The sequence below is a fragment of the Lissotriton helveticus genome, chromosome 5_1 (genome assembly GCF_964261635.1).
Source record: "Lissotriton helveticus chromosome 5_1, aLisHel1.1, whole genome shotgun sequence".
NCBI classification, from domain to species: domain Eukaryota; kingdom Metazoa; phylum Chordata; class Amphibia; order Caudata; family Salamandridae; genus Lissotriton; species Lissotriton helveticus.
The window spans coordinates 611,511,682-611,525,788 of record NC_136065.1 but is presented as its reverse complement, the minus strand read 5'-3'; the positions used below and the strand labels follow the sequence as shown (position 1 = coordinate 611,525,788).

Below are 14,107 nucleotides of genomic sequence, written 5' to 3'. Positions count from 1 at the left end.
TTCTATGTTATGAGAAGATATCACCCTACAACTCCATGGCTCTTCTGACTTGTGCTTGATGAGACCTTTTTTTTGCAATTTTCCAGGAGAGGACAGCAGGGAATTTGAAAAGGTATGCATGAATGGCAACCAATTTATTTTAGTTTGATGAAAACACTCAGTAAATAATAAAGGATTGCTTTTGGAGTGTTTTTTAAATTTTAATATCATACTTGGTTGCATCAAGGGACGTGACCTATTTCACTTCACTGCACTTGATTCTTATAATTTTTTGTTTGGACACCTTCTTTCGTTTTCTTTTTGACAAAATGACCACCAATGATGATAAAAGTGGGAACACCTGGTGAGTACCAACCAGCTATGCCATTGGTGGTGCGCACGTGAGGGGTAATTTTGTCTTTTTCACAATTTTTGTATTATTTTTCACCGTTTTTGATTGCGGGGTTTACATCAGGCTAGTTTGAAAGAAACCCTGTGATTGTAAATGTAAATGTAAATGTACAGGAATTTATATAGCGCAAATCACCAAGCGGTTTCTAACCCGTCCTGGTATTCCCCTGTGAGATAACCCCGGCAGGGTATCCGCAAGGTGAAAGCCAGGCATCCCGCCGCGAGGGGCCGTTGTGGAGATTAAGCAAGCTTTTGCACAGAGTCGCAGAGTGTGAACCCGTGAATCGAGTAGGCACCGGAGCGAGAATTGTCGAGTCCATGGACATTTTAGGACTCAAGACCCCGCCGAGCCGGGAATTGAACCCTGGTCCCGGGCTGACCTCTGCTTCCAGGTCTGCCTCCTCTAACCAGTGAGACACACTTCTCCACAGGAGGACTGTCTTCTGTAAAAATTGTTTTTTATATAAGAAAAGTAAGGCGACTACACATAGTGTGACTACTATAAGAACATATATAAAATAGAGTAGCATAGCTTAGCAAATGGCAAGAACAATACGTAAACCCAGGGTTATCAGGCTTCTTTTCACCCCAGACATCCAACAGTCCATGAGTTCTAATCAATGAGCTCACAGCTCGAAATACCCTGGGTTTCCGCCATTGATATGGGTTGTTCATACCCATCTCTGTAAAATCTGCTGAGATGTTAAAATCTCAACATACTACAAGGGGGCTAGGCCAATTCACTAATTCCAACTCCAAATTATCAAAACTTCCGGTTCATCCGATTAGATCCATATATAGTGCAGAGTGTAAAACCCAGCTCCAATTCAACCACTACCCACCGACCATGTATATCTGCCAGATAACGTCTGACCTCCCCCAAACCTGATTTAGCCAATATAGCAACTCCTCTGATATTAGAGGTTTGTGTGGAACAGGCCAACAAATCATACCCTCTCATATTGAGCAAATGCTTTTTGGCCCATGGCAGGTGGGTCTCTTGTATACAAACCACGTCGATTTGACTGGATCTAAGAAAATGGCACATCCTCTGCCTTTTACTCCAATCATTCAGGCCCCCAATATTAATAGAACAGACCCTAAGCTTCCCCATTATATCTTTGTGGTTTGGCCCCCGATATCTCTTTCCGCCAATTCAATTAGCTCAAAAACTTTTTATGAATCCAACTACAAAAAAGCATCATACCAGGTACTTAGATTTTTCCCCCTTTCTCCCTTAACCCAATAAGCCCCCCCACCTTACCCACCCCACCCTCCACCCTCCAACCATCCCGACGCGGCACTCAGACCTAAGTCTGTGCATGTGATGCGCTGTGCTAGGTCTGGTCATCATTGTTAAACAAAAAATACACCCTACCAAGACCTAATAAACCCATCTTTAAGTGGATACCATAATAATCAAAACAAACGAGAACAATAGCACCTTCACCCCCCTTGCCTCCCCCACCCCCCAACGTCCCCCAATCCCCCACCACTTCGCCATTCCTCCAATCTCAGAGTAAGACAGCAGTTTTTAGTCACTCAGGATCCATCATCTTCATCTTCATCTTCGTTTTCCAAGAGAGTCCAGGTACTCCTTTGCTTTAATCTCTGATGAAAAATAGAGTGTATTCCCCTGATTGATGATCTTCAGCTGGGCTGGATTAATGAGATCTACTTGTACCCCTTTCTCTTGGAAGGGCTTAATAAGTTGTCTCAATCGCCAATGCCTTTCCACTGTGGAGTGGCATAAATCGGGGCGCACAAAAAATGAGACCCCTTCGATGACTCTTTTAGATTCTGGCCTCGCTTTGTCTGATATTGCTTGACATAAAACAACGTTCCCAAAGAACACAAGTATAGCCCAGGGTTTATCGTCTTCTTTTGCTGGTGTTTTTAATTTAAGCGGCATCCGATGGGCTCTTTGTATCTCTTTAGACCAGTTCCAGTCTTTCAACTCTGGGAAGGCCTCCTTGAAGAGATCAATTATATATAATCTAGTGTCGGACCCCTCCAATCCCTCTTGGATCCCCAACACCCTGAGAGTATTTCTTCGCTGTCGGTTTTCAAACTCTTCAAGTTTCCATTGTATATCCTTTATTTGTGCCCCTTGTGACTCTACCTGGGCCACCGCATTTGTTGCATCCAATTCTGTTGCCACAATTCTTTCTTCCAGGTTCGTCACCCTATCACCCATACTTGCACAGGCTTTAGATAGTTTACTCGTGACCGCCTGCATTTTTCTCATCCCAGCCTGGGTTTTCCTGCTGTCTTGTCGCGATTTTTCCCTGTAACCAAGTATGGCTTGATGGATTGTATCTAATGTGGGAGCCCCCTCTGATTCTACCCGGGGCAGTTCTCCAGAAAGCGTTCCAGAGAGTGGCCGAGTAGACGAGTAACCCCATCTCAGATCCTTCCTCTCCCTGTTGTGAATACCACTCTGAGTGGCCGTCTTTTTCGTTTTTTTAGTAGTAGAGGGCAAATTTTCATTGCTGTCTTCAGGGTCAGATTCTAAATTGCTGCCCACCTGAGATGAACTTATCATGTCATCCGACCATTCAGCTCCTTCAGATACCGAATAGAAGCAGTCGCTGAAATCTTTATCCTTATCTGCATCAGCCTTATTTTGTTCAGTTACAGCCAGCGTTTTAGCAGTCCCACCATTATCTTCAATAGTTTCATTGGTGGCGGCTCTAGGGAATTTAGGGCCAGATGTAGGTCACCAAATACCGGTCGGTAACGGCCGAATTCGGCCGTTACCAACCGGTATTTGGTGATTGAGATGTAGGGGCCATTATTTTTACAGAATCGGTAAATTTACCGAATCAGTAAATTTACCGATTCTGTAAAATACCGAATCGGTAATTTTACCGAATCTGTAAATTTACCGAATCGGTAAATTTACTGATTCTGTAAAATACTGAATCGGTAATTTTACCGATTCGGTAAATCCATATGTAGGCGACACTCCTAAGAGTGCCACAGGCCCTTAAGAGTCGGTATTTTACCACCCAATCCTATTGGGTGGTAAAATACCGAATTCAGGTGTGCATGCACATCTGTGCATGTACACCTGTGCAATGTGACACACAGACATGCCCTTAGGGCATGTATGTGTGCCACATGTCACACATGCCTGTATTTGGGGTGCTAGAGGGTGTCAAAGTGACACCCCCTGCACCCTTGCAGGATTCGGTATTTACCGATTCAAGGCCCATAGGAATCAAAGGGAAATACCGAATCGGTATTTACCGATTCGGTAAATACCGAATGTTATCGATTCGGTAATTCTAAAACAAAAATTACCTACATCTCCCTCCTTCATATTTAACGATTCATAAATACCGAATCGGTAAAATTCGGTATTTATGAGTCGGTAAATTGAAATTACCTACATCTGGCCCTTACTACTTTTAGCACCTTTTTCCTGACACGTTTCTATATCCCCCTGTTTTTTCCTGATATTCATTATTTTGGTGCTAACAGTGCTGACAATATTGCTGGCATTACTGGTATTACTGCTTTGCCTAGCAGGCAGTTCTAAATTGACAGTGTTTTCTAGTGGGGGAACTTCCACTGTATTCTCAAGACTTGTAGATGGTAGGACTGAATTGATCTTGGTTATTTTATCGGCATTTCTATCAGCATGCTCCTCTGGCTGAGAGCTTATAGTCATTTGAACTTGTTCTGCGCCTATAATATCACCTCCATCTAAGCCACGCTGCTGCCCAATGCCACCAGCCAGTGAGCTAACCTCGTTACCGCTAGATGGAATCTCCTTCCCGGTACCTGAAGCTAATATTGGCTGAGGCAGAGCTGTTCCTGCTTCTCCTTGTGTATCCTTCGCCTGGCGGAGCAGCTCCGCTACTGAGGTGCCCGCCGGGCGATTTTTGACAATTTCCCAGCCTCTTCCTTTCTTAGTGGCTGGCAGATCCGGGTAGTGAATCTGCGGTGAGCGGGCGGGAGAGGCATCCAGAATTGTTGCTTCCGCGGCTGCCTCCAGGCGAGTCCTTTGAGTCGCAGCTGCCGCCATTGCCTTCGCGGTACCTGCCACCTTCGGCGCAATCAACACGCCGTCTCCATCCAGCCGACCTAGAGTCCGCCACAGGCACTCCGCAACAAGGCGTCCAACAAGGTAGAGCTCCGTCTGTTTAAAATGATATCTACTGTGAAGGGGTTGCATCGAGATCTGGGGGGGTCACGGAGGCCACGGGGGGGTATCACAGTGCCTTTAATCTACACCGGTATCCTCAATCCTGTCATCTCCAAGCACTCTGCCACAGCTAGCACTGCTAACGGCCTCCTACGCGACCGCCATCTTGCCCGGCCTCAGCAGCACTTCCAAGTATTGGACCAATTAAGCTATCTCAATGCGGTGCGCACTAGCAGGGAACCAGGAGTAATGCGGCAAGAGAAATGAGGCAACGCTCCAGCGCGGCCTTGGGATACCTGAAGTAGATGTCTGATGCAGGAAGCGGCATCCGCATACAGGGTGAAGGCGTCAATCCAAAGTGCTGAGACAGCGGGAACCGCAGCAGTTTATGCGGTCACCCCCAGAAGCGCTTTGGGGCGTAGCGAGGGTTTCTGGTAGCGGGGAACTGCCAACCGCCTGCAACTTGGAAGTGAGGAACACTCGTTTCCGCATGGTCGAAGAAGCGCGCATGCAACAGTCACTCGGAAGGCAGGAACCCCACTGAAACCATGACAATTAGGCATAATAATATTAGGCATACATCCTAAATTAGCACCAGTGCACCTTAATCACTGATAAGGTGCAAACATCACCTAGTTGTCTTACGTCCTACCAAAACATAGCGGCGAATCTTAGGCCGACTGGCCTGATCCTCGGGGGCCCGTCCTCGGCTTCCTCCGAATGCTGTTCATCCCAAAAGTCAGGGTTTTGTCGACTCCATGTCTCCTCTAACACGTGTCCTTCAAACTGGACCCCCTAGCTGCCGATGCAGCCAAAACAACATGCACATTGCAAGGGGGGCAGGGGTGCAACTCACCATTGTCTCCAAACAGGAATGCCCCTGATGTTGCAGCTCCCTGCAATCCGGTGGCGCAGCTGTGACAGAAATCACAGGAGCCCCGCCCACAACCAGGCAGCAGCTGCCTGGCTTCCAGTGACCTCGGCAAAGCAATCACAAGGCACTGGGAATCAGGGGTCCCCTCCTCGCTCAGAAGGGGCAAAAGTTAAGCACTCACAACGCTCTTTCAGGGGGCAGGACCCTCGCTCTTCAAGGGTACCTGAATGCAGTGTTCCCCACTTGTCTGCTCAGTTGCTCCTGCTGGCCCACCCACAATCAGGCAACAGCTGCCTGACTTCCGGTTTAAATGATCTTAGAGCGAAATCTCTGTCGATTCTGCAGCCCCCTCTTCTCGGGCACAAGTAATGTCAGAAGAGTGCCGATCAAGTGCTTTAGAGGAGTGGCACAGCCCTGAGGGTCATAACCACGGCAAAGGTGCTCCTCAGGCTCCAGGCTTCACTCCACACCAGGCAGAGCTGGGCACAGGCAGGCCAGCACGTAGGGACCCCCGGGAGACAACAGCTGGGTCCCACGGCGGTTCCTCCTTATGCCCAGCAGTCCTTCAGCTCCAAGCAGGTAACCAACCACATGGGGTCACAGCCCAATATTTATACTGCCAATGTCTTTGTTCTCCCCCTGGCACAGGGCTATGTGCCTGGTCTAAACTAGTTCTGGGGGCACTTAAAAATATATTTATAATGCACCCTAATCTCCTTCCTTTGGTAGTGTAGGCTCTGGTCCCAGACACAGCACACTGGGGCAGTGCCAGCATTGTGGAAGACAGGCACAGTCCTATTCAGGTCCAGGTGCTGCTCCTCTCACTACTCGAAATGCAGATCAGCCTATTCAACCTAGCACTGACTCGCCCAGCCCCTCTGGAGCCACTGCACCTCCCCAGCCCCTGTCATCCAGAGCCAGACATACAATACACAACAGGTGGGCACAAAGACACATAGCACACAGAAATGCCCACTTCTAAAAGTGGAATTTCTAAAATAGTGATAATGAATCTGCGAACACCATTACGCAGCATTTAATACCACTATTCCAAACATAGCAAACTTGATCATGCTACTCCTCTTCTATAAGGAATTACCACTGAAACACATATCAGGGAATCCTATGAGAGGGCAGCCTCCCAGTACTGAAAAATCAAAATGGCTGTTTGTCACTACCAGGACATGCCACAAAGTTAAGGCACATGCCCTACCTTTTACCTACAGCACACCCTCCCCATAGGGCTAGATAGGGCCCACTTTAGGGGAGACTGATATGTAGTAAAAGGGGAGTCACAGACGTGGCAACCACTTTATGTGCCACGTCACTTCGGCAGTAAAATATGCACACAGGCCCTGCAATGGCAGAGGCCTGAGACAGGTTCGAAAGGCTACGCTGCAAGCCCACCAGTAGCATTTAATTTACTGTCCCCGGGCATATGAGATACCACTTTATAGGGGACTGATAGGTTAATTAAATATGCCAAACAGGTGTAGACCAATCTTACCACGTTTACCGTAGGGAGCACATGCACTTTACACTGGACAGCAGTGATAAATTACCCAGAGTCCTAAAACCACCAACACCAGGTCAGAAAAACTACCAGGAGGAACGCAGAAAGTTCAGGAATTACCCTTCAAAAAGGGCCAAGTCTTAACAGTATGTGTGTCTTACAGATTCCTGTATAATATGGTGAGAATAGTGCCAAATTATTTTTATCAAAGCAATGCACAACCTCACTGCTACCGCTGTTGATGAGGAAAAGCCCCATGTGTCTCAATAAGAGATGATCTAAGCTGTAATTATGTAAATATGTAAACAGACAACATTAAATATCCATTTACCACTTTCATACTTTAACAATTAGGACAGTATATATCAACGGATATATCACGTGTAGACTTTTATAGAAATAATTGTAAAGAAAAAAATAAGAAATTACACTTAATAGTCATAATGCTAAGTATTCTTAAAGCCCCAAAATATTGTCTATGATATTCATGTGTTCTGCAGGTTTGTAAAACATATTTGAAATAATGCAATACATATGTTAGACATCATATAATAATAGAGTACCTCATTCATGGGTATGTCACTTTATTTCTTTGCTGAGGATATTGGTCAAGAATATTGGTGTTTTTTGGCATAGGTGAAAACTATGGAGTGCTTTCGAGCTTTGTTACTATTCTTGTACTGATGTCATATTGAATGATGTTTCAACACCACTTCAGTTCTTAAGTATCTGGACGTTGTAACACCAGAGAAACTTTGAGCAATGGGTATTTACTGAACTCGTGTAAACTTACCCTATTATTATATGAAGTCTAATATATGTATTGTATGGTTTCTAGCCCTGAGGAAGTCTGTTAAAAGACGAAACACGTATTGGCTAGGGGCAGAGAAATCATTGATTAAAAAAGTGTTAACACTAATCAAGGCTTGGAATATTGTTTTTTGGCGCTTGAGTGTTTTGTTTTTAAGTTTGGAAGACTTCCTGTTGTGGATTATTTGATGGCCATTCCACCCCTCTGGGAGCACTGGATAGTTTCTTGAAGGCTGCAATACAGATAGACACATAAATCAAGAGATGTGCACCTGCAGATAAGTTTCCTGGCCATCACAATTGTATTATTGTTTTTAAAATAATGGTCTGTATATTGAGACTTAAATGTTTGTCAAGTATCAGTATCAGTTTTTAGACTAATTTGGGGGGGCGGGGGGAATCATCAGTATTACACTGAGACCACAGAAAGAAATTAAATTTTTTATGTATTACTCCGAATGTAAACGTGTGGGTAAGGCCAAAATAGGATCACTCTTTTTTGTAGAACTTGCATGATTGAAACTGCATCCTGAGCGATGTAGGCTGGCTCATTAATTCAATTCAGCATGCAGATGTTGCTTCCTCGCCCATGTTCTATGACTTTTGTAGAGCTTAAGTAGTATTCAGTACTTCTTTTTTCTTTTCAGAGTGAAAGAATTGAAAAAGGACAAGGAACTTGAAGACATACAGCAGCATCCCTTAGCAATGTGACATTGCTCGAAAGACTGTTTTCATTTTCTGTTTTTAGCAGAGACATGCAACTACAACAAAAACAAAAAAAACAAAAAAACTGCAGTTTTCAGAAGATCATCTGCAGGATTTTAACAGTAATCCTTTTGGTCATTGCATTTGCACTTTCATGGACTACTTTAATTTGTTCAGCAAGACATCTTGGAACTCAAATCTTCTGTTGAATGGAATAGGCACAGGGAAAGAGGGTGCCTGGAGGTTTTCATGAGCGGCTTCTTTCTTCCTGAAAAATAGCAGTCTATTTGATTTAGGGCTGGATTCAAACAACATGTGGATCTGTACAAATATACCAAAAATACCAAGAAAAAAGTAGGAATAACCAAGCGATGCAAGAATGCCAGTCCTGCAGCTGCCAACCTGTTCCAAGAAGCAGTGCCATTGGGATTCCACAAGAGTGAGGAGAGGTGGTGGGCTCTGATAATCTATGTACTTTATTGGGGAGGGGGAGAGATATAAGAGGGATCAATGTAATCTTTGTTTTTTTATTTGCATCATTGTTATTTCATTCATTACCTCTTCTCTGCCGTTTTAATGCAATGTTTTAAAGAGTCAAACTGCTGTTTTTTAAAACAATTCTTCATGAAATAGAATGCCCAATTCGTTAGGCGTTGAAACAGTAGTTGCATGGGAAGAGTCGAAACATAGCAACTTTTTTAATAGTGTCATATATTTATTTTCTAGGTACTAAACAAATGTGTCGAATGTCATATAATTTTTCGCTCATATCATGCACTTTAATTTCTTTAAAGATGTATTTATTTGTGTTCACATCTAAAAAAATTATTTTCATAAATACCGTTCAAACTTTTTTATTATGAAGGTTATGTATGTTGGTCCCAGCATTAGCTGAACTCAGTGAGCTACTAAAACAGAAGGAAGCATGCTTTGCTGCCTGTACAGTCATTTTTGATTGGTTGAGTCTATGCCTATTTCCTGAGTCAACCAATTCAAATGGATGATGCATGCTTGCTGGTGTTACAGTAGATAACTGGTCGAGCCCACTGTGTAACAAATATGGTGTTTCTCAGTGTGTGATTAAACAAGTCTTAATACAGATATAATGTAGTGGATTTTAAAATGCAAGGCAAAATCTAATGTCTTCAACCTCATGTAAAGTCCAACAAGAATTGTATTACCACATTCTGGCAAGGCCATATTTTACTTTTTAAATAGTTTGTCTGACTCAAACAATACTAGTTTTAATGTCCACATATGTGTGTCTGGGTAGGTATTCTCTGATGAACGTGCAGTAAGAGTTATTACCATTTAATGACGATTGCCCAGTCACAGAGGCTAACTTCCCGATATTGTTTTATATTCCACCTAAGGATGGTGTGGTGCTGAATACTAGCTGATGGGTTCCCTGGTTTGGCTTCCTCCTTGAAATGTAAGGTTTCTGTAAATATAAAGAGTGGACAAGGAAAACGAGAAACAGTATTTAAAAGATGGTATATTGATTGACAACTAAATATTTTATTCACAAAAGGGTCAATAACTAGGCGAGCTACAATTAATATTTGTATAGTTTTGTCTGAATGAGCCAGAGAAGTATGGATGTATTGTTTGTAAATAATGTATATATTAAAAAATAAAAGAGATATGTGCATGAATTCATGAAAAAAGAACTGAAAAAAGCAGAGCATTAGTGGCTACGGTCTATAAAAAAACAAAAGTTTATTTCACTATAAGAGTACTTTATTTTAAATGTTCTTTAGAAGAACATTTTGCTAAAGCATGACTAAACTGCGAACAACGAGCTACTGTATTTAGACTAGGAAAAAAAGCAGAGTAACATTACTAAAAAGAATATGTTTACATTTAATTTTTGGCTACCAGAAGTTTTTTTTTCCAATTTTATTTAACATTTTACTTTTTTTGCCAATGGTGCCAAGTAATGTGAATGCTATAATGCTTAAGAAAATTAAGTTACATTTGCAAAGCAGATAATCATAGGAAAGAGAATATATAGCGTAAACACCATACATTCAGTCCAATAAATTACACGTAGAATGAGACTAGAACAGAAAAAGAAGGAAAGTAGGAAAGCAGAAAATATGTTTTGCATTTTCGAATCTACTTACTGGAAGTCAGAAAATGTTATGAGAATTGCACACATAAAAAGACGTGTGAATTAAACCGTTCTTGTAGGGGTGCCATGGTATATTGATATTTCTGCATACAAATGAGCCAAAGAAAAGTATTCCTTTTTTATTTTAATAGAAACTTATTTTAAGTGGCGCACTTAATCTTTAGAGAGTAATTACTTTCCAGATGCTGGTATCAACTGAAATTATGAGGTTGAATTATGCACCTGTATGAACAGATAACTATTGTTTGGATGAGTTCTCCTGAAAATGTCACGCACTAGTTTAAGAACGGATGGAGTTTATTCATATTTTATACACATGATTGATGCTAAGCCCAGAGTATGCTAATGCAGGAGATATATGTAAACTGATCTCCTCCTGCAATGTATAGGTAAACACAACATTCACTTTAAACACTGAGCTCGGTACTCTTGTTGCCTTTTCTGTATTTATACCTGTTTTTATTTCCTTTGGTCACACATGTACAGTTTAGAAGTAAGCCCTGAAGTCTTTTCTTACTGTTTATCTTCAGATCTCGCACAATGCCAGTATTACAGACTGTACATTTGAAACTGATTGCATAATGATCTTTTAGATGGGACATTGAATGTTCCGAAACAGAATGTATTTTAATATTAACTTACAGAGAAGGGGAAAAAGAAACATATCAAATTCCTTTTTTTGGGATAAGTGAACATTGCTCTGTATTATGAACACTGGAAGAACTTATGAAATTTTGTTAGCTTGAAAATGTAAATGTTTTTTCCATTTTTCATGATCAATGTATCTACTTTGTTTCGCTAACAAGAGTAATGAACTCAGTTGTGTCCACTGTATATTTGTACTAACAGAGTTTTTATTTGTGCATTATGTTGACATATTATCAGGTTCACTAATGTGCTGAGCCACTTCACATTGCTTTACCGTTTTGCATTCCTTTATCTGTGAAGCTAGCATATTTCAGGATCTACAGTGCTACCAGAGTAGTACACCAGTATATCACTGCCCACTGGTGAGTTGCAGTCTGCACTCCCACTGAACTTGAGCTGTACCGATAGATCTTTCTGCAAATGTGGATCTTGCTTATGAATGTAAGATACTTAAACACCGCTTTATTTTTTGGAAAAACATAAAATTTACTTCCCAAGTGCCAGGAGCCGGTCTAGCATCAAAGTGAACAGCTGACATTATTCTGTCTCTTTAAATGTCCAATTCCTTCATATGTGATTCCATTGGAAATAGTCTATGCTGTGTGAAAGAAATAGAGGATATAACGTGGAACCCCTACTTGGTTGCACGATAAAGGCGGTTCCACACAGAAGTCTGTGCCCAAATGGGGGAGGGGTCCCCAAGTCTTGCATGTAAAACTAGTGTAGATGTCTCTTTTTTTTGTAAGTTTTATTTTTGTAATTGTGCATGACAAGCATCACTGAATCAATGGATCTGTCAAAGAGCTCAGCTGCTGGAACCATGCAAAATGTTTTGAATTGCCCTTAACATATGGAAAATGTTTTCTGAATGCTTTATATTCTTTCTGCTGTAAATTAAAAACAAAGAAAACGTCTCCATATTAGGCGTCATTTTTTTAAAAGCTTTACTTAAAAATCTAATCATTTTACATCCACCATGAAGAAAGGACTTTGGATTAAGAAATATTATTTATGAATACAAACATGTTATATTGTTATATAGATATTTTTCCAAGTAGTGTATTCACAAGAAGCTTAGGGTGCAAAAATCAGGGGTGTGAACATCAGCAATTATGATGCAGAAGAAGATGGAACATAGTGGGTAAAATGGAAATGTTCATGTGAACTAAACCAAGCAACCTGTGTTCTAGTCGACATAAGACATGTTTGCATAATAATGAGAATCTCCTAAAATTACGTAAATGCTGTATCATGTAGGCTATCAAACCTATATTGACATGTGAGACTTATGTTTGCATAAAAATGAAAATCTACTAAAAGTGTGTCATCTCCGTGAACCAAAACATAGAACATTATTCAGGCAATTATTTTATAAGGCAATAAACAATGTATGTTTTTGATCAACGGTTACTTTGATCAAAAGATAGCTCAGGTCAACATTAGGATTCCCTACAGTTATGAATATAATAATGTGATCATTTCATCATTAACCTTTGTAATGTCAGATAGAAGGGTGCCTGATAGACTGTTAACCTACCTCTTGGAAAATGGACATTCATCAGCAACATAGACAAACACTTATAATAGGACCTACTAGTAATGTGATACCCACTAATTAATGTGGTTGTAAACCTTACCACATAAACATGTGGAAATGTTCCAGGGAAACTGTCAGTAAACATCCTAGGCAATAGTTGCTGGCCTTATATCTAAGAAGTTATTTGTAAATTGTGTGTTATATAGTGAAAAATAATCTCTCTTTTTTTAAACTTGAAAGGGAGTACAAACATAACAGATGTTCAATGATGTTACTGCCAGAATGAAGACCTAGCGTGGTGAGGCATAATAGGGGTTTTGGTGCCTCTATCAGATCAGTTTAACACCTGGGATTACATAAACTCAACTTTACTATTTTTGTGACTCGTACTATACGAAAACCACATATCGTGCACTATAATAAAAAAAACACTTAAGGGCCGATTCGGATGTCGCACGGACCTGAGTCCGTCCGACATTGGGTGGGAACTGTAACCGAAGGACCTCCTGTTGTTGGTTACAGCCCTGGAAGTAGGATGCGACTGAACACTGTTTGGTCACATGCCTATACCTTTCAATGGGAGCATGCATTCTGAACGGAATGCATGCTTTCATTAAAAAAGCAGAGTTGCAGTTCATCCCTGCACCCTGAGGCAGACATCCCAAGGTGCCCACCACCAAGTGCAGCGATCAACAGAGGGGCACAATAGTTGACTCTTAGGCCGACATTCAGCGGCTTTGCTCCCATGGGGGCCCTGCTGGGGTCCCCCAAAACTGTTTTCCAATGCCTTTCTGTTCTAGAAAGGCAAGCACAAAAAGGCAGTGGGAAATTGCCATTGTACTCCCTTGGCTGGAAAGAGCTGGCTGGGGGAGTACTGAAGGATTTCCCAATGGCGGACAGGCACTCCAAGCCCGTCGGAAGCCATCGGAAAAACCGAGTCAGATTCCCTGCCGACCGAGCCCATCGGAATGGCTCGGTTGGAAAGGAATCCGAACTGGCAAGTCCGATGTGGTCTGAGAGGCTCCGACGTTCCTTACCGCATCGGAATCAGCCCCTTAGTCTGTCATGAGGCTGCCTTTTAATCGACATTTCTTTGATGGAAAGTTTCTTTTGGCTGTCCTCTGCCAACCAATAAAGCTTATGTGCTTGCCCTATCTTAAATGTACAATTCATCAGTTTAGAATATATTCATTCATTTTCCCAGCAAACTCTCCCCATAAGCTTTACAGCAAGTATGACGCCGAATAGAGTTCTACGAGAAAAAAAGGGCCAGATCAGCACAAAAGGTGACTTCATGTGCATGGCAGGACTACCCTGAATCTCTTTCTTATTTAGAGCACACA

The 14,107-nt window shown here is 42.0% G+C and overlaps 1 protein-coding gene across 1 annotated transcript in view; it reads left to right on the top strand.

Moving 5' to 3' along the window:
• Positions 1 to 12,141, top strand: part of CAMTA1 (calmodulin binding transcription activator 1) — a 3,172,802-nt gene extending 3,160,661 nt beyond the window's left edge. The window contains exon 23 of the mRNA XM_078642975.1: positions 8,388 to 12,141. Coding sequence (XP_078499101.1) covers positions 8,388 to 8,420 — 33 coding nt within the window. The 3' untranslated portion in view covers positions 8,421 to 12,141. The remainder of the gene's footprint in view (positions 1 to 8,387) is intronic.
• The last annotated feature ends 1,966 nt before the right edge of the window (positions 12,142 to 14,107 follow it).